Raw genomic sequence first — 25,462 nt, forward strand, 5'->3', positions numbered from 1 at the left:
AGAGGGTTTCCCTTCTAGTATTTTGTGGTATTGTGTTCCAAAAATAAAGTAGCTTTATTTTTGTCCAACTGAGGGTTTTCTTTCATATGTGTGTAAGTGCTGTGTGACTACAGTGGTATTGCATGAGCTTTGCACGTCTCTTAGATAAGCTTTGGCTGCTCATCCACAGCTACTTCTAGAGAGTATGGCTTCTAGACACTGCCTAAACTTCATTAAGAGGGGATACCTGGAGCTGGAACTGGTATAAGGTGTAAGTACCGTGGGTACCCACCACACACCAGGCCAACTTCCTACACCACCCGCCCTGCTTGTTGCAGTACCACATGCAGGTGGTGTTGTCCGTGAACACCTGCACCACTTTCCCTTTGAGAAAGGGAAGGAATGCTTTCAATGCTAGCCTGATCATCCTGTGCTCCAAAAGACTGATATGGAGCCCGAACGCCACGGAGACCAGACGCCTTTGATCTGCGCCTCTCCCATGTGGCATCTGTCACTACTGTTAGATCTCATTGGGGAAGAGAGTGTGGATCTGCATCTGATCCAACTGCGGTTCAAAAGCCACCACTGCAGATCTTGCGCAGTTCCCTCCGAGATCTGGACCATGTCGGAAAGATTCCCGAATGCTGTGCCCACTGGAGCTTCAAGTCCCACTGCAGAGCCCGAATATGCCATGTGGCATGTGTCACCAGCAGGTTGCAGGAGGCCATGAGGCCCAGCAGCCTCAGTCATTCTCACCAAAATCCAGGATAGAGGCTCAAACATCGGTATCATAGCCTGAATACCCTGACTTGCCCCTCGGGAGGATAGTCCTGAAACTGCACTGTGTCCAGAACAGCTCCGATGAAAGGGAGCGTCTGAGAGGGAGTTAGGTGTAACTTTGGTTAGTTTATAGTGAACCTAAGCAAATGCAGGAGTTGAGCCGCACTCTGGAAGTGGGAGACGACAGCCTGGGGCGAGCCCGCCTTCAACAGCCATTCATCGAGGTAGGGGAAGCCTGAAACCCTTAACTTGTGCAGATGAACTGCAAACACCGCCATCATTTTGGTGAACACCCGAGGAATGCTGGTAAGGCCAAAGGGGAGCACGGTAAACTAAAAATGCTCGTGGCCTACTGTGAACCGCAAGTAACGTCTGTGGGCAGGTAGGGCGGGAATATGGAAATATGATTCCAGCAAGTCCAATGCTACCATCCAGTCTCCAGGGAAGAATTGACCTGAGCCAGACTGAGCATTTTGAACTTCTCTTTTTTGATGAAGTAATTGAGGGACCAGAGGTCTAGGATAGGGGAGAAGCCTGCGTCCTTTTTGGGCACGAGAAAGTAGCGTGAACCACAGCCATGACCTACTTTAAGTACAGAGACCCTCTCTATGGCTCCCTTGGCCAAGAGAGCCATAACCACCTCGCGGAGAAGTGCCAGGTGATCCTCCGTCATCCAATTGTAGGATGGTGGCATGGATGGAGGGATAGTCTCAAAGGGGAGGGAAAAGCCCCTTTGGACTATTTGCAAAACCCTACTGCCTGGCGTGATGGATTCCTAGAGGGGCAGGTGATGGCGAACCCTGCCTCCGACTGGTCCCTGATGGGTAAGCGTCAGACTAGGAAGGTTTGGAGGCTGCAGCGGGAGGGGTGGTGGACTGGGCCAACCACAGGCTCCCTGATCCACAAGGATGTTGGATTCCACGTCCCTGGCCACGCAAAGGGACGTGGTTGGGCACCCCTTCCGTAGCCACGAGAGGGGCGAAAAGCAGAGTGGGGAGGGGTGAGGGGGCAGCCGTGAGGCCCAAGGACTGAGTGATATCCCAGGACCCTTTAAAGCGCTCGAGTGCCCAGTCTGCTTTGTCTCCAAAGAGGGGTGCCATTGAAGGGCATGTCCATCAGCGCAGTTTGGACATCCCTCAAAAAGCCAGACGTCCTCAACCAAGCATGGTGCCTCAAGACCACCATTGATACAATCTATCTACCCAGTGAATCTGTCGTATCCAGTCGACATTGTATTGTGAACTTAGCTGTGTCACTCCCATCAGCAACAGCTTGAGAGAGAATGGCCTGGGCCTCCTCCGGGACCTATGGCAGCACCTGCGCAACTGTATCAAAAGTATGGAAATAATGGCCCAAATGGCATGCAGAGTTCACAGACTGCAATACCAGACTGGTGGAAGACAACATTTTCTTCCCAAGCTGATCCAGGGAGTTGGGTTAAGAATACTGGGTCATGAGGCGCAGGCCTACAGAGGAGGGGGGGGGGGTGATTGTCCTATTAACAGGAGCCCCTGTGCTAGGTTTGGACCAAGTCCACAGCAGGACATCATTACATGCCTCTTTGAAAGACAAAAGGGGTTCTAAAGAGGAAGCCCCAGGAAGAAACACCTCAGTCAAAAAGTTGGTCCTGACTGCCACAGAAGGCAGCTTGAGACCCAGGTCCTCGGCAACTCTCCTCATCACCACTAAACACATTGCTCCCTCTTCCGTAGCCACGGTAGGGGGAGAAAGCATGGCAGCAGCAGGGGAAGTGTCTAGACCACTGGCTTCACCCAGGTCCTGAGCCTAGACCACAGGGTCATCAAGCTGATATTTTAAAGGCTCAAGCAACCCCCTTTATACTTTCACCATACCCATACCCTATATAAATAAGGGTCAGGATCTGACCTAGGGAGCAAGGTCCCCATCGAAGTTGGAATCAGCTTTGAGCGACACCGGTCCGGCTCCATGTCGGAGTCGGCATTAAGTATGGGATCAATGCCAACCACGAGTCTGGGCGGCGGCGAGAGCGAATCCGGAAACATATCCCTGGGTGCCCTTCGGAGCGGAGGCCGAAGCCGCTGGCTTGTAACATGAAGGGGCACCTTCTGATGCCGCGGTCCGAAGGCACTCTAGCAGACTGTCCAAAAATGAGGCGCATGGCCTCATTAAATTTTCAGAGTTGGGCAGGGGTGGCTCCGGCTCCAGGAAACCCAGGGAGGCTCAGAGCGGACTTGGAAGTAGGCTCTGAAGATGGAGGCCTAGAGCAACAACGCTCCTTTTTCCACATTGTGTCATCCAACTGATGGGGTGAAGTCAAAGAACGTTTCCTCTTCTTCAAATTCTTCTTATGCTTACCCGAGCGTCCCAAAGGTTTAGAATGGGATGATAAAGAGTGTGAGTGCCGCGAGCGGTCTCAGGACCTTCCTCTCAACCGAGACCGGGAGCCACACGGAGCGAGCGCCAGGCCACAAGAAGTTTTAGGGACCGCTCCCTCAAAGCCTCCAGGTTCATGGCCCAGCACTCGGAGCACGACCTCAGGTTGTGGTCGCAGCAAAAATACACGAGGTGCAAATCCGTCACGGACATCATCCGATGACAGGAGTCGCAGGGCTTGAAGGTGGTCTTCCGTGACAGCATCTTGATGCACCAGAATGTCAAAAAATCTTCGACAAAAGTCGAAAAGGACAGCCAAAAAATGACTGTGGAGTAACTCTTTTTCAGATCTGCGTGTAGGTTAGCGCAGAAAGAAAAGAACTGACGCCAGAGCACCTGGGTGACGCCTATATATGACTGCGACATCATATCCGGCAAACATGACACCAACAACGAACGCAGAGTTGACCAACGCCACCTAATGGGGCACAGGGGTACTGCTTGAGGAAAGTCTCCGGATCCAAACTGACACCTGTGGGAAAATCTAAGGTAATTAATCTGCAATTAGAAGTCTCTATCAGATATTGTGTAATGTTACCACACTAAGGGTTACGCAAACTCAAAATGTAAAACATATAAGGAAATAGATCTAAAATGGACAATGAACCCATAATCTATTGCTTTAAAGGGTAGGACTAGATACTTAATAGAGATATATTTATTGTTTATCACACAGAACATATTTAAAAATAAATATTGGAATACAGATCCCGAAGCCTTGGTTAATGCTTTGGTTACGTGGCTCAGTTGAAGCTCCCTCTCCGTGAAAAAACAAGGCTCTATTTATTTAGAACAACTCACTGACAAGACTGAGGCTTGTGCTCTTGGTTCGAAGAAGACAACATGATGATACAATCATCCAGCACATGTTTTATGTCCTATCATGACAAATTATTTTATACCTGTAGGAGCTATCAAGTGCAGCCTGAAGACTCCGGTTCTTTTCTTGAAGTTCTTCTATGTCAACCTGATTTTGTGTGATTTCCTTCTCTTGTCGCTCAACTACGCTGTTTAACTTTTTAATGTTCTCTCGATGCTGTTTCTCCACTTCTTCTTTACTATCAAAAACCTACAATGAGAAACAATTTTTCAATAAAATACTTCTCACAGTAGAAAAACGCCAACCAAGTTGTTTCATTTAAAAAAAAAAAAATTGTTGGAATGTTGTTTTAAAAAATAAAATAAAATCAATCACCATAATATATTACACACACAAAATTCAAAAGTGATAAATTGAGGTTTATGACTTATGACAGCGGAGTTATTGGTATCGTTTTTGTGTAGTCCACTGTTACCACGTGGGATTATGCACTGCACAGGGGAATTCTATTCAAGTGCATAGAAACCTTATACTCATCTACTATATACCAATGACCAACTATTATGTCAGGTTAATGTTAGTTGCATACTTCATGTAGGAAGCTGTCCCAGTGTGTGGTGGACACTCATGGTGTTACACCTTATACTGGGTCCAGGCAAACCCCAATTAGATAGTGTTAAAGTGCCTAGACAGCTAGGGCTCTCTAGGGTAGCTGTGGTGAACAGCCAAGACTTATATAGAAGGCATGTGAAGCACTTGCAATACCACAGTAGACACACAGTAACTTATCACACATGAAAGGAACCACTCAGTGTTGCAAAAATAAAGATACTTTATTATAGGCACACCAAACTAGACTACCATTGGTATACCTCCCTCTGGGGGTATGGACACACAAGATATGCACAGGTAAGTAATCAGTAAAAGCATAAAATAGCAAAAGCCCTGTTTGGGGGGGAGGGGGGAATTTGGGTCTAACCCATATCCTAAAAAATTGGAATACGAACAGGTGTCCCCCCCACTAAAGTGCATGGAGTAGTTAGACAAGCACTGGGGGAGAGTGGAACCCCAAAAGTTAAGTACCTAGAAGATCCCCAGTGGCCAGGTGTAGAGAGATAAGTTTAGCAGTTTTCCCATAGGCTAACATGGGGACGTCGAGGTTGGAGAATGCAGAAGAAGGAACAGACCAGTGGAACCCAAGGACATATTCTGGGTGAAGAGGATCTGCAAAAGAAGGAGACAGAGTCCAGTCCACGCAGGAGTGTCCAGGTGGGGCAGGAACCAATGCCCACCCTTCTGTAGCTGAAGATCCAGGCCAACGGTGATGGGTGAAATACAGCTGCGGGGACAAGGAGCTGCAGAGGAGTCCCTGAAGTCACCCACGAGCTGTCCCTCAACAATCACCACATTGAAGATGGGTCAGTGGTCAGGATGACCACCAACAAGCACAATAAAATGCAAGAGGAGGTCTTGGAAGTTCTGCAGAACTGTGGAGGACCAGCAAGGTCCTGGGGACTCAACCCTTGAAGGGGAGTCCAGGCTAACCCTCAGAAGACAGGAGAGCCAGCAGAAGCAGTCAGAGCTCCCACAAAAAAAAACACTGTCAGCAGGCACAGTAAGTCACAGTGAGGCCCAGTCAGCACACCTGAAGAGTCCCACGTCGCTGGAGTAGCAGAGAGAGGACTGTCCTTGCAGAGGTAGAGTGCTGGAGGTCAGAGCTACTTGGAGCCTGAAGATCCCTCAGAGAAGGAGTCAACCAGCATTGGTTCGTGCAACAATTGCGGTGCACAGGAATTCTATCCCAGTGGCAGCGGCAAGCGCTTACCGTCTCCCACGTTCAACAGACGTCAGAGAGGACCCAGGGGATCCACCAGGACCACTACGCGTGTTGGAGAATCTTTGCAGGGATGCAGGAACTGGAGGACAGAAGATCCCACCAGCCGGATGTCATTGCCTTAGGTGCCTGCAGATGCAGGAGAGTGACTCCTTCACTCCAAGGGAGATTCCTTTTTGCTTTTTTGGTGTAGCTGAAGTCTTGCCGACCCCAGAGGATGCACAGCCGTGGAAATGTTCCAGATTGAGGAAAGGAGCCGCAGAAACAATGTTGCAAGGAGAGATCTTCTCAGGTGTTGCAGTCTTCTTTGGTTCCTGTGTTGCCCAGCAGCAGTTCGGGAGGCCATGGGCAGAAGATGTCCTTGCCAAGAGGTCCTGGTGAAGTCTTGCATTATGAATCCGGGGACCCACCCTCAAGGGAGTGCCTAAATCACCCAAAAAGGGTGTTTGGTCACTCACTGGAGTGACCACCTATCAGGAGACACACAAGGACCTGCACCTTGCTCTTTGGCCTCAAAGGGCCTACCTTAGGGGCAACATAGTGACAAGCAGTGAAAGAGTGCATGCACCTTTTCAAGCAGGCTGTAATGACAGGCCTGCGGACACAGTTTGCATGGGCTCCCATGGGTGGCATAATACATGCTGCAGCCCATGGGGGCCCCTAGTGTATCAATGTCCTGGGTACCTAAGTACCACCTAACAGGGACTTACAGGTGTACACCTGTATGCCAACTGGGGGTGAAGGAAGTACCAAGACAACCAAATTTAGAGGAGAGAGCACACTCACTGGGGTCCCGATTAGCAGGATCCCAGTGAAAACAGTCTAAGCACAATGACATCACGCAAAACGTGGTGGTACCCATGCCAGAAAGAAGGGACGTTCCTACACTCCAAAGCTTCCAGTGGGGCAAAATACAAAATAGCAGTCAGAGGCTCAATGACTCGAAAAGCAGTAGGTCACAGCCCTGCGTGTGTGCACCTACTGAAGAACATGCTGCTTGTGCCACTGTGTGTGGCGTAGTGTTGTGAGAAGCAAAGGACTAAGGCAGCAGCGGGTTTAAGGGTGGTGGTAAGGGAGGCACACAGCTAGTCTGTGTGCCTTTAGTGAAGTGGCAGCTGAACTCATGCCAGCGGTACATTTGAGAAGTACTAGCTGGTATTTGCAAATGGACATGCAGGAGTGGACGCATGTGGAAATTGTAAGAACAAGGTTAAGTTGAGAATGGCATATTATCATTATGGAGTAGATACTGGCATAGTGTTGGTTGCAAAGAATAATCATGGCATGATGATGATGAGAGCTTGTTTGGTTATGTGTGCATTTAGTGGACACTGGGAGGCACGTGGTGTCCTATGTCAGCTACAAGGGGTGTGCAAGCCTAATTAATCCTCTTCAATGCCTTTGCACATGTTGGTTGACAGGGACAAGGGTGCGAAGAAGAGTTTTGAAGAGGCAGAATGCAGAAGAAATACAATATTCTGCTAAAGGGTATGCTTCTGGTGTAGTTGGCTGCTAGTAATTCTTTGGCAATAGCTCCAATGTGATGATTGAACTACGTGACCAGACCAAAATTATGATGCTGGCGGTCAGCAAAAGAAGAATGCCTTTCCGAAGGCAATGTATAATTATATGGAGTCAATCTGTTTGTGCTTTGTGCTGTGCAGCTTCAAGGCTTGTACAGGAAATGATGAATCTGATTTTTTTTCCAAAGGCATGCTGATTTGGAGCTAAATTTGAACTCAGGACAGTATGTAGACATAGTGAATTTAGAGTTTCCTTAGCATGAGTGTTTTTTGTTTCGCTAATAACTTTAGCGCATTTGATTAATCTTAAAAAAAAAACTTTCCAAAATAAAGGTCATCCAATTCAGCGGTTTCCTGGAAACGTTTAAGGTAATGTGTGAAGTGGAGATGAAAATAAAAAATGGGGTGGGGGGGGGGCTGCACTTGGAATTTTAGACAACACTACAGCCAATGTGGGTGAAGTGAGCTTCACAAAATTTAGCAGAAAGCTAGATGGTTAATACTTCTGTGTGCGATCGCTTGTAATCTGTCTTGGACACAAGAAGTACTGTGGCTTTCATGCTTCTTGATTTGTCGACTGTATTTGACACTCTCTCGCATACAATGTTAATTCAGAAACTCTAAGAAATCAGAATTAAAAGTGCAGCAATTTTGTGGATTGACAACTTCCTGGAGGGCAGAACTCAGGCCACAGTGCTCCCTCCTTTATCTTCAGAAGCAGTGGCACTAGTTTATGCAACCTCCAAATGGTCATAACTGAGCCCTAGGCTCTTCGACATTTATAAGCTCCCATTAGAGGCACTAATTTGAGGTTTTGTCCTAGCCGGACTACACAACTTAGGTTACCTGCAACCAATGAGAACGCCTCAGTTCAAGAAAGATTCAAGTAGAGTCTGCTTTCAGTAGTGGCATGGTGAATAATAACTGTATGAAACTGAACTTGGATACGAACAAGCTTCTGGTACTTGGAAAGAATGCCAAACTGTTGTTGGACAAGTGGTAGCTGCAAAGCTTAGCCCACACCCGATTCTTGTGCAATCGGCTGAGAATCTTGGGGTCAAATTTTATCAATCAGCTCTCCTTTGGACCTCAAATCACATTGGTTACGGCGTCTTGTTTTGTGCTGATCAAAACTCTCAGGAAAGCGATAGGGTTCCTCTTCCGAATGCAAGAACAATGGTTGTGCATGCCCTTAGTATGTAGAGATTGGACTATACCGACTCCCCCCTTTCGTGTTTTACCATCTTTTCAGATTAGGAGGCTTTACATTGTGCAGAATGTTAATCTCCCACAATTTGGTTCTATTCCAGCAAAGCTCAGGGAAGTGCAATGTCTGCCAGTAGACAAGAGTACTATTTTTAAAACCTCTTCCATGGTCTACAGTGCTTTATACAAGACTGGGTCGAGCAGTCTGCAGAGTCCTATTTCACCCTATCTTCCCTCAAGGAATCTCAGATCATCAAACGCTGGACTGCTGTCATCCCGGAGATTTCAAATGAACCGCAGAAGGGAGTCAGTCCTTGCCGGGCCTTGGACCCAGATGGTGAAATCAGCATCCAGCAAAGCTGCGTACCATTTCGGATCACCATAGTTTCCTGAAAGAATTAAAGACCTGCCTCTTTTAATATCCCCGAGCAGTCTGCCATTAGCTGATAGTGGGTGTACAGGTTTTAGTGCCTAGAAACTCACTTTGGTGGGTATTAGTGTATTCTACAAATCCAAATTATATCACATCGTTACTCAGAAAATGTGCTTTTTGAGATCTGGTGTAAATCTGTTCAGTACCTATGGAGAAATTAAGGTTCAAAATGTATAAATATATTGATAGATGTGCTGAAATTCAAAGATTCAAACCTTTTGGTCTGCTGAGGTTTTTTTTAGCAATTGCTCTGAAAGGCTTGTCTCAACATGAACAGAAATGATGTAGTGACCATTATAGGACTTGGTCCACTGTCCTAATATTATTTTTAAAAAGGACTAAAATGGGCAGGGTAGGGCTATCCTGTTCCCCCTAGCACTTGTGGTGAGGGTAATGGGATCCCAGAGGGACCACCACCTGGGACTAGAATGGAAAAAAATAACAACAAATATTATGGGCCTGCAGGACCTCTGGGAAAAAGAATCTTAAAAAAGAAAAACAACAAGGAGGGGCCCTTTTAGTTTAAATTCTTGCTGAGGTGGTAGATTTTTTTTTTTATTATTAAGGTAGAGAGGGATTCATACATGTGCCCCCTCCTCCACAAATCAATTTTGGCCCTGGTGACCCTATCCCCAGGGCCGACACAAATTTGAAGTCCCGGGGGGCTCATCCCCTTGGGATGCAAAAGGTGGTATGGATGCACTTCCCACCCTGTAAGTGTGTCGAGGGCAAAGAAGCTCAGGTCGCTCTGGAGAATTCCCTCGCTCCTTGGGATCAGGAGACCGCACTGTTCCCGCTCGTGGAGGATGGGGCTTTAGGGCACCATGGCAAATTCCCACGGGCAGGGGACTCCACCATTCCTGCTCACAGCGACTGCAATTCTGTGGGTGAATCGACATATATTTTCCACTTTGTAGTGCCACAATCTGGAAGGAGGCACCACCAACATGTTCCACCACCAACATGTTCTCAGAGTGTTTGGGGGCAGCAGGGTTGTCAGCAGACCCTCATAATTGATTTATTAAAAGTAATCCTAAGCTTCCTGGGCCCTACAGAAAGTCACACCAGGAAAGGTTTATGCTGTTTTTAAGCTGGAACCTTTGCTCTTCAGCTGCGAATTTTAGAAACCTCATGTGGCTGGTCACATGGCTGCATTATGTGGCCTAAAGAGTGAGGACAAAAGACACTAACACTTTTGCTTTGAACACAAATGCTTTATTTAAAGCTTTATTAATAAACACTGCAATGCCGTTATTTAATAATGAATGTCTTTGACACTTTTGGATTCTATTGGTTTTAAAGTTGAGTCTTGACACGTGATAACTCTACAGTACTGGTAGTGATCTACTGAAGCCAATAGGCTTGCCTTTTATATACTGATGTGGTGGCTCTTTGAAAAAGCCACTTGGCCTACCTCTTTTTAAATGGCATTTTTAAATTTTGTGATGTTGCTTCTGGAACAGGTGGTATTAGTCTACACAGCTTTCACCCTGTACAGAGGTCTTGGCAGGTGGACGAGTTCCACATCAAACCACACTGTGCAGAGCCTTCGCCCCGTTTAGAGATCTTTGTGAACAGGCCCCTCCCTCCCCAAACCCTGCTACAAACATCCTTCACCTTGTAGAGGGGTCTTTGCTGACAGGCTAATCCCTCACCAAACCCTACTATACACATCATTCACACTGCACAGAGGGTTTGATGAAAAGGCTAGTCCTCCACTAAACTCTACCATGTACAGCCTTCACCTTGAACAGAGGTCTTGGTGGACAGGCTAGACCCACATCAATACCTAGTATGCACAGCCTATGCCATGTGCAGGGGTCTTGGCGGACAGGGCACTCCCTCACAAAACCCTACTATGAGCAGCCTTCACCCTGTACAGAGGTCTTCACAAAGAGGCCAATCCCCCACTAAGCTCTACTACGCACAGCCTTCACTCCGTATAGAAGTCTATGTGGAGTCGTCAGGTCCTTACAAAACCATACCATAGAGAGGTGGGAACCATCAATCAATCAATCAGTTTTTGTAGAGCGCAGCTATTCACCAGTGCGGGTCTCAAGATGCTGTGGGGACGGGGGGGGATCTGGGGGTGGAGCCTCATCCGAAGAGCCACATCTTGAGGTTCTTCCTGAAGATGGTGGGCGATGGGCTTTGTCTGAGGTATGGGGCGCACAGAGAGGTCCAGTCCCTCACCAAACTATATTATCCACAGTCTGCACTCTGTGTGTTGTGTATTTACAAACCATCACTCCAGACCCCCTAGACCCCCTTAGGTGCTTAGGTGCTTAGGTGAGAAGACCCTATTTTCTACACTCTCTGTGTAACTCTTCAAGGACAGCCAGCTCCCTTCAGATACTAAAGCTTCCTTAAATAGCCAAAACCCTACAATGTACAGTTGGGTATAGTAGTCTTATTTCAAGTGAAAAAAACCTAGACATTATTTGAAAAACAAATTTAAAGGGATGTTTTAGTTAGATGGCAATGTCAGTAATAATGTAATGTTTTAAACCAAAACAACAACTGAAATTCACCATTTACACTTCAGCAAGCGATCTATAACTTGCACAACCGCCATGCACTGGTTATAACCTCACTTTGTACATCACACACCTCATGATCAATTACATAATTGATGACATCACTAACTGCAAATGCTTTGTGTATTGTAGTGGGTTTATACCTGTAGTGTTGATGTGCATTTAGGCTGTGAAAGATGCTTGTATGAGTGTTGAGTTATATCTGTCTGATGTTCTGAAATACAGCTGGTACTGTGCTGAGCATTAGTGTCTATGAGAAGGTTGGATGCAAGTGGGGGCAAGTTCTAAATACATAATCACTGCTTACTAGGAAAAATCACAATGAGATACATACTAAAACATTTTCTGGGAAGTAGTTTTGAAAGTGTGGATTTCTCATCAAGGAGCACAGAGGAGCATTTCTTTCCAAGCCTAGTTCCAACTGCAGGCAGGTTCCTGCTACATATTTATTGATCTCCCTATACCATCTCTCAATGCATGTAAAGCATCTCCCTTCATTTGCACTGCGCCAGTGCCCACCACAATCTCCCAGTCGGCTTGGCTTTATCCTCAAGAAAAATAAAGGACTAATAAGATTCCTGGCTAGGCAGTACTAAATGTAGCCAAATCACTAGGGTGGACCTCAAAAAAGGAATTAGGAGCGAAGGAACCTAATGCAAATATGGAGTGGAAATACAGGAACAGCCCTCTCAGACTCAAAAGGAAGGCAGAGATGTTGGCTTATTAAAAAAAAAAGAAGACAGTATAGAAAATAAACACCATTTTCCTGCAGCCCTATTTCACTGAAGTCTAAAGAAAGACTCTTCTAGCAGATGCTTTCCTTGGCTAGATGGGCCAGCCAACCACAGTATCAAAAAAGTCACTCAAGCCTCCACAGAGCTGAGACTAATTCTAAATAGGAAACAATTGTGAAAAAGGAATGTGGGATGTGGTTTGAAAGACAAGAGAGAAGTTGGTGCACGTCCCAGCATCTCACTGTGTGAGCATACAAACATACCAGAATTATGAAATCCAGAGCAAACATTCTCAACAACATTTCACCATCAGTAGTTCTTAGGATGAATACAAATCAACTAATTACATGAACAGTTAGGAGAGGCAAGTGTATAGGTGGGACATAAAAGCATGCAGCACCAACCCCAGAGACAAAAGGAATTTTAATATCTATTTTTGGAGATGTTAAGTCTCAACCAACCTGTTTGAAATGTTGCAATTCCTCTTCTAGCTCTTTAATTTTCTTGGCCTGCTTTGTGATGGTATTTTCATTCTCTTTTTCCTTCACTCTTAATTTCTTAATGATGTTGGAATTGTGAAGCTGCTGCTTGGACAGTTTTTCCCCTGTAAAAGGTAAAAAGACACATGGTCCACTTAGAAGAGACAAAGTATTAAATACGAAATATACCCCCCCACCCCCCAAACACAAAGCACAAATTACTCATCTCACAATCTGTACACATAAGACTTAAGCTACATCATTGTCGGAAGGGAGCTTCAAACACAGTATAGCCTGATGTGTCAGAGTATAAGGCATTTAAAACATTCATCCTCACACTGTTTTTGCGGATTTTGTTCAGCTTCAGCAAAAACAAAAAGCAAGCACCGGCAAAGCCAATCGGTGCAGCCTTTTGAACCCATTTGTTTTGCCAGTGTTTGCTGATACTCTGCAGCCATCAACTACAATAAAGTACTGTAGTACTTGCTGTTGCCAATCACTCCATCGTCCACTCCAGCATCTCCAGCCCCCGCACCTACACCCCCAAGTTGATCAGCGCCACCCACTGGTGGTGGAAGACCAACTGGGTGGTTGCTCTCAACACCCCCAACCCCGCTACCGCCACCGTCGTCGAACAGAGAGTGAAAAACTTCAACACCTGGATCCCCAATTGTGCCAACTGCATCATCCCCATCAAGAGCAACATCAGGAGAATATCCTCCAAAAAGGCCAGCTCGTACACCCAAGAACTCAGAACGCAAAACTAGACAGCAAACAGCTGGAGAGGAAATGGCATGCCATCAAGGACACCTCCAACAGAGCAGCCTTCAAGACCTCACTCAACCTCTACCACCACCCGCTGAGGACAAAAAATAAGACAGCCCCTACATCGAAACAAGTGGCAAAAACACCAAAGAACTTTTCAACATCGTTATGATATCTTCCAACCAGACTGCCAGCAAAAACAATATCACACCTACATAGGAGCTGTGCAACAACCTCGACCACTTCTTCCACAACAAGATCGTAACCATATACAGAAACTTCGAACCCCAACCCAAACCTACAGACTTCCTCGAGAAATACACCAGCACCGTAACAGACACAAACCACACACTGACCATCTGGAACATCCTCTCCATCCAAGACATCACCTCCACCATGAAATCCATCCACTCTGGAGCTCCCACAGACTCATGGGGCACCACATCTTCAACCTTGGAAACCACAGTATCGACCACAACTCACCATCCTGCTCAAAACCTCTATCATCATTACAACAGTACCTGATGCTTGGAAACACGCCTAAGTCAGACCACTACTCAAAAAACCCTCTGCCGACCCCAACGAACCCAAAAACTACCAGCCAATCTCCCTGCTCCCATTCCCAGCAAAGGTACTGGAAAAGATCATCAACAAGCAACTCATGACTTACGTTGAGCAGAACAAGCTACCCGACACCTCCCAAAATCACAGCATCAAAACTGCCCTGATCACAGTCACCGACGATATCAGAACCCTCCTTAACCAAGGAGAAACAGCAGCTTTGATCCTCCTCGACCTCTCAGCAGCCTTTCACGCAGTATCCCACCACATGCTGATTGAAAAAATCCACCACATCGGCATCCAAGTGGACGCACTCAAATGGATCACTCCCTTCCTCACCGAAAGAACCCAAAGGATCCACCTCCCATACCAAGGAGATCACCTGCGGTGTCCCCCAGGGCTCATACATAATGCCGCAACCAGACTCATCCTCAGCCTTCCACGATGAACCCACATCACACCCCACCTCAGGCAACTCCACTGGCTCCCCCTACAGAAGAGATGCCAAATCAAGCTGCTGACCCACGCACACAAGGCTCTAAACAACCAACGACCCGCATACATTAACCATTGCCTGAACTTTTCACCAACTGTTGAGAAGACTACGCTCTGCCTCCCTTTCACTTGCCTATACTCCCTGCATCTACTGAAGCAGCTGTGCAGGATGCTCCTATTCTCACATTACAGCAAAAACCTGGAACAGCCTCCCCATGCTCCTCCAGGCCATCATCTCATTTCTGGAATTCTGAATGGCCCTCAGGACCTGGCTGCTCGAATAAGCGTCCGGGACCTGCAAGCGCCTGGATCCCCTACTGGGATAGAGCGCTTGCTCTATAAATCCTGATTGATTGATGGCAGCCTTCTACACTGCTGACCATTAAAGTCTACTGGACTCTCTAAAAAAATAGAAGACATTGACACTACAGTGTTAAAATGCTTTGAATAGTACCTTTCTGGCAGCATGCAATTAAGAAATATAAGTAAATCCTTTGTGCCTAATTGTTTAGTGTTCCTCTGTTTTAAATATTGTCACTTATTGTTTTCTATCTCAATACTGAGCCACTTGATCTGCTAAAAAAACCTGATGCATCTTTCAATAAAAATAAAAAAATGTCACTTAAGTCTATATGAAACTGTACTTACCAAAAGGTCTCTAGAACACATATACATGTGAAAGAAACAGAATTATCTAAAAAATAATGCTCTTAGGAGCAAATTTCTATTACTCATCTCTCAAAATAATAATCTTGAAACAATCCAAAATGGATTGAAATTATCAGGAATACTGTATTGCCCTTAACCTTGCCACCTCTGTGAAATAACTGAGTTGTAGTTTCTCATGAAGTCGGAGACCCAAAAACAACATCCAAGCAGTAACTACTTTCACAAGGTTTCAACTGCAAGTGCTCAAAAGCCATAAGCAAATGCTTTTTACACATGATCTGACAAAAGCAGTTCAGGCCTTCTATTTTCACTTTTAGATTACAGCTTGGCCTCCCTCAGCAGCTACCATAAAAAATTAAAAAATAAAAAGAAAGAAAACAGAAAGTAGGTCTCTTTTTACATGGAAACTACTACGGGCCATATGTACAAACACATTTTCCCATAGACACAGAATGGGTAAAACCCTTTGCTACATCTGGCCCTTGGTTCCTTATAAAGTTCTAAACCTCAACTCCACACATCTAACGCAAAAGCTTCCTTTAGCTAGAGCTTCTGGTAATCTTAGATGTTACAATTAATAATATGTTCAAAGCCAAGTTTTCAAGAACAAAGGGCGCTACACAGATACTTTACAATAATGAGAACAGAAATTGAAATGCTTCTTCTTTTCATGATTACTAAACATTTCTAAAATATATGCACCTACGGAAACATTTTCGCTTTAAGCTTGTCATCTCTGTGATGTGCTTATCATATTCAAATTTCCCATCAATGAATAAAGTATCATTGTAGATTTCCTATTCTGCCTACATGCCTTTGAGAATTTCATATTGTTCTGGATCATCGCAGTTACTTAGTGTTTCTTGACTATGTTTTCAAGCTGATACATTTTCGTAGCCCAATACCATACCACTTTAAAGTGGACACAGTGCAATTTCTGAGTTCTGCAATGTTATCCTATGGGAGGAAAAACAAGTTCTGCAAGCAGGTAAAGTACTGTGACTTACAAGACCATTATCCTAGGGTTAAGGTGAGTAGTGGGCAAGGTCCAAGGCAGCACCCACAGTACACTCTCAGAAGCATGGGGGCAGCTGGGTGCAAAGTGCAAAACAGCATTATGGGCCCAATGTGTTCTATGGGGAACAGTCACTAGAAAAAGAGGCTGCAGGCTCTGACCAGGAAGGCATTCGGGCTCAACCAACAGGCCGCATGATGCTCAGGCACAGGTAGGCACCTTTAGTCTTCTTCTCCATGGCTCAGAGACGTTTGGTGCAGAGGAGTCTTTAGATGTCAGGTTTTTCTGACTGAAGCGATCATGGTAGAGGGCAGCTGCATGCAGAGGCTGCAGGTGTCTTCGGGTAGTCCAGGAGGGGAGAAATTACGATGGACTCAGAATCTGGAGGGCCGGAGAACCTTGTTGGCACTGGTGGGCCACTTCCACTTCTCAGAGACAGCGTGTACAGTGGTGACTTAAGGGGTAGGGTTTTGGTGGTTCCAGAGGCTTCTGAGTCCCGTCTTTTGGAGTTTACTGACAAACAGGACCGCTGTTTACGGGAGGTCTTGAGTCTTTTTCAAAGGAGGCAGTCCTATTGGGTTTCTGGAGTTACAGCTGCAGAGCAAGTCGATTTTGGTGCAGATTTCAACGAGGGATGCAGACAGACTGGCAGGGTTGGCACCAGGTCTACTGCTTCTTTGCTCCTCTTCTGCTTTAGTGGCTTTTCTGTGTCCTTGGTCTTCTTAGGTCGTCAGGATCTGCTTCTCTGGTGTCAGGGTTACCCCATTGTTATGTAACATGGTTAGAGCAGGTGGATGGGAAACATCCTTCACAATGTGTCACGAACAATGCAGACGTTTACCACACAAGCGTAACCACGCTTGCCAAAACACTGCATTACTTTTTCTGTGCCTTAGCCACACATATGCCAAAGTACGCATATGTGTGATTAAGGTACAGAAAAAGCCAGAGTGGATCGGGAGAGATCGTGGTGAGGTAAGTGGGTCAGAGGTGGGAGGGTCAGATTAAGGGCTTAGGGTGGGTGGGGGTCTATTTTTATTTTTTTATTTTTTTTAGGGCCGAAAGTGGAGGGGTTTGGGTAATTTTCTTTTTTTAGGGCTTAGGGTGGGGTAGTTTATTTTTAAAGGGGTGGGAGAAGCTTTAAGGAAGGGTGGGAGGAGATAAGAGGAGGAAGGATCAGGAGAGGACGCAGTGAAGTAAGTGGGGTTGGGCAAGGTTGGTCGGTAGTTTTTACAGGTGGGGTGGATTTAGGGCTTAGGGGTTGGGGTAGTTTACTTATTAGGGAAGATTTTAGGGCTCAGGGTGGGTGGGGGTGTCAGGGTAGCTTAGTTTTTAGAGGCTAGGTGGGGGGGTTGGGTAGTTTTTTGTTTTTTTTAGGGTTCAGGGCGGGTAGGGGGTGTCGGGGTACTTTGGTTTTATTGGGCAGGGGTGGGGAGTTGGTATAACCTTTTTTTAGGGCTGATTTCGGGTGGTGAAGTCGGGGTAGTTTAGCTATTAGGAGAGGGGCTAGTTTTGGGCCTCAGGACGGGTGTGGGGGTTGTATGACAGAACCACACATGCCGTTTTACATGCCATATCCACATATGCCTTTACTAGGCATGCTTTTACAACGAAATTCATTGTAAAGGAATGCTTGGTAAAGGCATGCGTGGAAGCAACGCAGTTGTGGTTCTGACCGCATTGTTAATGCATGCGTGGTTCTGTCATACAACCCCAGTGGACGCCTGCCAGGGTCATGATGATGATTTAACCTTTTTGTGAAGCAATAACAAAGGAAATTTTATTTGATTCCCTTATTGGACATAGAAACAACAATGACAGAGAAAGGAACTTTAAGCTACTTCGAAGATTATATAGCTCTGTGTGGCTTCCTCTCTGTGAGGGGAGCCAGATTTGCATTTCAAAAGCAGCAGCCCTTTGAAGCTTGCTGCCTTTGAAAGGCTAATCGGCAGGTCATCCTGTAAGAAGGGATGTTCCACCCCCTTCCCGGAAAGGCTTTTGTTCTGGGTCTCTTGAGAGCTGACGGCTTTCACCCCAGGGGACCAGAACGGTGTTTTGGGTGGCAGGCTGGCAGAAACCAGTCCATGAGCACACCAGAGGTTGGTAGTGTTTAAGAGGGCATCTCTAAGGTACCCTCTGGGTGCATGAATTGGTAAATCCAAAACTGGCATTAATGTGGGTTCACCAATACAAGATGTTTGACATCCCTATCTACAAGTGAAGCCATCATGTAGCGGGGAAACTCGTACTGACCAGTGTCCAGCACATGCATTTAAAATGGCTTTCCTGGTCACTTACTATGTCTGAGAATTAACATACTATGGGCACATGTAATATTTGCACCCTGGCCTAGGCCTATAAGGCCTGCTAGAGGGGTGACATATATTGTGTGCACTGTTAGGGGACATGGCACAAAGACTGTGTGCCATGTTGTGTTTTCACTTTTGTCTGCACCAAGACACGCAGCCTGCTATGGCAGCCTGTCATGTGATTGTTGAGGTGACCCTTAGGGTGGTACAATTCATGCTGCAGCCCTTAGGGACCCTCTTTAGCACCTCAGGCCCTAAGTACCAGGGGTACCATTTACTAGGGTCTTAACAAGAATGCTAAAGGATGTGTTAATTGGGGAAACAACTGTGCAGTTTGGGGAAAGAGCTCTTGAATGGAGGACCTGGTTAGCAGGAACCCAATGGACTTACAGTCAAACTCATATCATGTACCAGGCCAAAAAAGGGGGGTAGCCATGTAAAAAGAGGTACTTTCCTACACTTACCATGCACTGTACATCACTCTGAACTCTGGCTTGCGGGTGTTCATACTTACCAAAAATCACTTTTATATTTTAAACAAAATATAGGAAATTAACTCACTCACCTTCCTCCATCAATCCCCTTATTTGCTCATCTCTCTCCTTCATTAATTCAGCTGTTTCGTTCGAGTTTAGTCTGGTGGCCAACTCTTCTTTAGCACATTTAACCTCCTTAAATAAAAACATAGTATGTCAAAATAAGCCTACACATAAAAAGACTTACTTTTTATATAAGAAATGCATCTATCTGTTTTTGTTCAATGGTTGGATGTTCAGATCTCTAATGAAAGGAGATTGGGGCAGAAAGAAGGTACATTAAAATAATCAGGAAGAAAACAAAAAGGAAAACACTGCAAATCATTTGTATTCTCAGACACAATGTGTACTGGAATACAGAGTAATAATAAAACAGCACCAGAATATTACTCTCCTCTGGCATTAGTAGGGTAAAAACTCACTTATCTACTAAAGTAAATGATACTGGCAAACTGGTTATCCATTGTCAAGGAAAATTCCATGCAAGATTATTTCAGTGTCGATCATGCTTATAAGCTTGTCAAAAACTGTAAACTATGAGGAGGGCAACTTAATATAACAAGAGGGGACAAAGCAAAAGAGCTGGTAGAATGGGAAATTACAAAGAATATACACATGTGTAAGGGAGAGCAAGAATATGGTTGAGAGTACCCCAAGTGGCCAGGTCAAAGCTGGATAAGCACAGATGAAAAACAGGCAACATAGTCTGCAATTTATCAACATATTTAAATGGCAGATTTTTGCAGAATTAACAATTATTGTAATGCAGGAAAAGCAGCAAACAGTCATTAATGTGGTCTCTGGTGCCACTAAAGTCACCTGTGAAACGTTTTTCACTTAAATTTGGACTATTAGCTGCTTACCAGCAGGCAATGGAAAAAATATGTGTTTCAGAATGCCAATATTAGCATTATATTGCCTGCAATCTGCACTACTAACTATATGGGCTTTGTATAATCTCTTCTTTACTTAAAAATGGTCTTTGCTTTGTAGCTTCATGGGATGCTGTGAGTGCTCAGACCGAAAAGAGGGACCACCTTTTTAGATATAAATGAAAACCCATTTTGTTATTCCCCATTTAGTTTTGGGGACTTCCAGTTTACTTTGGAATTTCAGATTTGAAATAGTTTGTAAAAGATAGGTCGTAACAAGCCACACGTACCTTTTTATAGCATCTGAGAAAAATCAAATGTACTTTTTTTTTTTTTTTTTTTTACACTGTTCACTATAAATCATGTATTACGTATGTCATGAATCAAATCAAACAAAATATTTATTCAGCCTGAGCTATCAGTCAAAGATAAATTGTACAGGGCAAGTGCTTGTGGTGAGAATTAAAATACAAATGTATTAAAATCAGCATTTCATAAAAGCCTAAAACAGAATATAATTACTACATACAATGGAGTAGTTCCACACTATGAATCATTCTTGTGCAAAATTCAGATGTTTATTACCTTTTTGGCTAAATCTCTTTCTTTGCATGCTAAGTGGACCTTCTTTTCAGCTTCAGCAATTCGAAGTGTAAACTCTTCCTTTAGAGAAATGATGCTACTGCTTTCCTCATTTACCCGAATCATTTCGCTAAAGAAAAACAAATGATAACATTGATCCCATGAAAGAATGAGCTTTGTGGAAAAAAAAAACGGCGCATGTGGCAGTCCAGATAAGATGTTCAGAATAATGAACCCAAACAGATTATTATTAGGACTCTGTTCCTAAAATTAGCAGATTATGCAGTGTTCCATAACAGGTTCTTGATACCAAAGAGACACCTCAATTGGAAAAACAAAAACACAGAAAAGTAACCATTTACTGAACTAAACTTACTCTTTAAGATTGTCATAGGCTTCTTCTAGTTGAGCCCTTTCTTTGCTAACAGTTAACAGCTGTGTTTCTCTCTTCTCCAGTTTCTCTGTGAGGTCTTGGATCACCTGCATGATACAATCCAAACAATACAATGAAGGGTTTAAAAAAAAAGAAAGAAAAATTAAAACACACAAACAGCAATAATATGTACACAACATATAAGTATTCATAATCTTCAAGTTACCAAGCTGGGAACATTCACTACAACATTCTGCCAACCAATTATGTCCGCAACATGAATTCCACAAACAAAAAAATAAAAGAAAGAATAAATAAAACTACACTATGAAAATATAATGGTCTCAAAACCATACTCTGATGACCATTTTAGATCCAATATTTTATGCCAGGGTGTTATTCATTCCACAATTACCAATGAATCTCACTCTTCGTATCTTCTACTTGCTCAGGCAAATATCATTGACTAAGAAATGGCACTAAAAATGACAAAAGTGAAGAAGCTCAACAGATGCACTACCAAGCTTTGGTTGCTATACCTACTAATGTGACAAGACACTATTTTGTGGACAGCAACCCAAAGGGCACAAATGTCCTGGCAACTAGGAGGAAGTGTCAGTCAGTCGACTGCGTTCATCATGAAAAGAAGCAAAGTGTTCATAGTGAGCCTAACCATAAATGAGGAAAGAAAGGAAACCTTAATCACATCACAACATCACCTGGCCAATCCTTAGAGCTCAGTTTGCAAGAGTAGTTCTTTCTATCATTCAATGGGAGTGTCAATGTTAGACTAGTCTATACCACCACATTTTGAGACTCCCACTGAGTGAAGGTATGGGCTGCTCTTGTACACTGAAGTACAATAATTATATTGTGACACTGGATAAAGCTCAATTGACTTAACTCTGCCAAACTATGTTAAAATCATGTGTCAACCGAGTTCAAATGGAAAAAATGTGGATTAGGAAAGATAGGGATTGTACAAACACCTATGAAAAAAGCATGTCTTTAAAGACAACTGGAGACAATCACAAGAATACTACCAACATTCACCCGGTGAAAGACTGAAGCTGGGATATTTAGAAAAACAACTGGCTTATATAATAACTATGATTTTTCATCATGAAATGTAGGTGTGAAGGGCCTTTCTTGTCTCTATGAAAATAGTCTAAAAAGATATCAACAACATTCTGCAGTCTTCCACGTCAATCAGGAGGAGATTCTATCTTACTGCAAAGATTGCCTACACTAAAAATACGCAGGTTATCGATTGATTGAAATTCTTAAGCTGGGCACACAAAACGTTATTAATGTGTAGTTGTTCATTTCTTTTCCACCATAATTAAGATTAAGATTTCCTTCAAGATCGGTATACTAAAGACACTTGAAAGGGTTGTCCTCTTAGCCCAATAACCTTCACCGGCTCCAATGAACAACTCACAAAATGTATCCAAGAGAATCCTGAAATATTAGGCTTTTAGTTATCAAAGCCTCTGTATAGTAGTTCTGCTTACATAACAAGTTTTATTTTTCATAAACAAGGCATTGATCATTCAATTGGTGACAGTATAAGAATAAAGATTTAACAGCTTCTCAGATTCCAAGCTCTGAAGGCCTGAACATAGCAGACAATGTAGCAATGATTGGTACCACTATTTGACGTTTGCATAAGGAGGAAAACACAAGTGCACACAATTTGGATAGTCTTGGAGCAGGGTATTCTTGTTTCTTCCCTGGACAAACTCACAAAATGTTGGCTTAACCCCACAAACTAATACCACACAGACCTCTTTGAACTATGTGTGGACACGGGCAGGATAAATATAATCTATCCCTGCTACCATCACCCTTTATTCTAATATTAAAAGTATGTTTACAGTATTAAAACTAAATATATAACGCACTACCAGCCATAATTATATGAGCAAACTCTTTCCCCCAGAATAGAAAAGGGTAGATTTCAAATGTAAACATGTGGGGCCTGTCTACATAGAAGAATCAGCAATTTCGAACAGTGCAAAAACAGTTTTAAAAAAAAAAGTGAAGAGGGATTTCAATAAGCGCATTTAAGACAAAGGTTATTGGGCTCTGTCAAATATGTTGATTAGGTATAAGTGATTTTCCCATCTGATATGCACGACATAGAAGACACAATACACAAAAAAATCAAAAGACCTTCCCAGTTACAAACATAATAGGAAAAAGATTTTGAATCAGACACTGCAGCTGAGTGTAGGAGACAGGCATAGAGGCCACAGCAGTTGTCAATTGCCACTCTTTCTTAATCAGATAAAATACATTTAAAATATACTTACATTCACACCTAGAAAAGTAGTGTCAGAACATTTTTGATACTTTTAACTTGTTCTGGAGAGGTTAGGGGCAACTGGCACACTGGCATATTATTACCCCAAAATAGTATTTATTAGGACATGATTATGAGAACAATAAGGGAAGTCAAGCTTCTGAAGTTAACAAAAACAATTTTGTCCTATCGGTGGATGAAGACAAAGACTAACGTTCCAATGCGAGATAAAACCTCTAAACAAGTTACTCAGTTGTTAGAAGTATCAAGACTAACAATTATCCACTTCTGGAAGCAGGCTGAGGCCAGTTGGCTAGCTTTGCCCATTTCATAGGAGTAGGACACTTTGTTCTGGACAAATGTCTTTCTCTCTTAATACATTAAAAAAATATATTAATATGTGTTCCTTGACTAATTACTATGTGAAAAGAGGTATGGGTTATATGATTTTGAACCGAGGAGCTTGAATCCAGAAAATAAAAAGCAAACCAGAACTTCGCTACTTCAAGCAGCAACAAAAAACGTTCAGGGTATAGGAACGCTTTACAAATAAACTAAAATTAAACCATAATCAAAATTCCAGTGTCCCACCTGGGTAGTTGAATTGTCCCACATACTGACAGAACACAGGCAGAATGTTTGCCATAATTTGTACAAACGTAGAAGTAACTTATCAATAATACTAGGAAATCAGAACTGTACCTACCTAGGTCACAATTGTCCTCACCTCTCAATTAACCACAGAATCCTATAAACAGGACCATGCATCAGGAGGGTTTCCCCACCATGATAAGCTCTATAAAGTAGAAGTTTTCTTTTTTTATGATGTGAAGTAAAGTGGGGATAACATTTAGAAATTAACTTAACAAGAAAAAAGTTATCTCACATGATGGCATGTACAATATTCTCATCTTGGATCAAAAACACATTATCTGGAGCACAATCATCAAACTGTATTAAAACGATAGATGCTTCAGAGCTGCTGTGTATTCCCAGATCTTATCATTTGAAGCATAGTAATTTTAATTGTGCCACTGCACAACTGAAGAAGAGATACTAGTAGAAAGCAAACAAAACCCTTGCCTTTTTTGTAATTGACGTGTGCAAGCAAGATACCAGAATTAGAATTCAATGAAGTGGATTATTTCTTGAGAGTGGAATATATCTTGAACACAACATGTCTAGCAAAAGCAGCAAGCATGCCCCAACAAAGTAGTACAACACCGTGAAAAGAATCGATTCAACCCTTTGTAACAAAGTCACTTGCTGTTGTCAAATGAAAATAATAGTTTTGCAAAAAACATCCATTTAAACACCATCACTACACTAAATATTTAATGGAGCCAATATACCATGAAGGAAAATCGACCTGCTCCTTCTAAGAACACTGAAAAGATAATATCCAAACACTAAAGTTCCTGATTTTGGCTTCAAGAGGGTAGCGATGCGTTATTATTAGGTAGTAGCAAATCAGGCAAAGAGAGTTTGAAACTGGGTACAAACATGAACATTGCCAGAGTTTCCTAAATTCTAACACCAACATAAAAGTTTAGTAAAGTTATGTTTAGCTGTTTTTTTTAAGTCTCTGGTTCCCTACTTTATTTGATTTTATAACACAGATGTCAAGCATGCAGTATGTGAATTTGAGTTTACATGTAAAAAGTGCCACTTTTGGATGTCCTCCAGATAGGTGAAGGAGTTCTGTCATTTTTCCATTTAATGGCATACACCTGGAATTAGGGTGCCTTGCAACAGTGCACCATTCCTCTGCATCCCACGGCTAAAATACTTCAAGTAACCTGGTGTTCTAGCCATTGTTCAGACAGGAAGGCAAAGAGTGAGGAGCTAAAACTGATGCTACTAGACTTGTTGTATAAACAGAGATTATAAACGTGGACTATGGGTAGGCAGGAGGCACCCTGGTTAATGTTCTCAGAAAGCTGCCCACTAGGTTTTAGGTTTATTTTTGCAGTTTGACATCCCACTTAGGCCATGAGCAAAACCCCCCATTGTGTCATTGCAGGAATATAAAGTCATAAAGAAGTCGCAGCGTGATAACCACTGCTGAGAGAGCATTCAGAAAGCATGCATAGCATAGTTTATGCTACGCAATTGACCCCTTTGCACAAACACATACACTAACTGCTACAGCAAGATAAATGGCCTTGGCAAATTAGTGGGCAAAGATTTTGTCACTTTATCTGAATCACAGTAGTGCTGGACCAAAAACACTCCTGAGT

General features: G+C 43.6%; 1 protein-coding gene across 1 annotated transcript in view; it reads right to left on the bottom strand.

The window, feature by feature from the left end:
- Positions 1–25,462, bottom strand: part of TMF1 (TATA element modulatory factor 1) — a 222,079-nt gene that overhangs the window by 176,979 nt on the left and 19,638 nt on the right. Inside the window, exons 3-7 of the mRNA XM_069206582.1 lie at positions 20,921–21,024; positions 20,548–20,674; positions 19,120–19,225; positions 12,723–12,865; positions 4,077–4,243 (exon numbers count right to left, since the gene is read on the bottom strand). Coding sequence (XP_069062683.1) covers positions 4,077–4,243; positions 12,723–12,865; positions 19,120–19,225; positions 20,548–20,674; positions 20,921–21,024 — 647 coding nt within the window. The remainder of the gene's footprint in view (positions 1–4,076; positions 4,244–12,722; positions 12,866–19,119; positions 19,226–20,547; positions 20,675–20,920; positions 21,025–25,462) is intronic.

This window comes from Pleurodeles waltl, chromosome 9 (assembly GCF_031143425.1).
Source record: "Pleurodeles waltl isolate 20211129_DDA chromosome 9, aPleWal1.hap1.20221129, whole genome shotgun sequence".
Taxonomy (NCBI): domain Eukaryota; kingdom Metazoa; phylum Chordata; class Amphibia; order Caudata; family Salamandridae; genus Pleurodeles; species Pleurodeles waltl.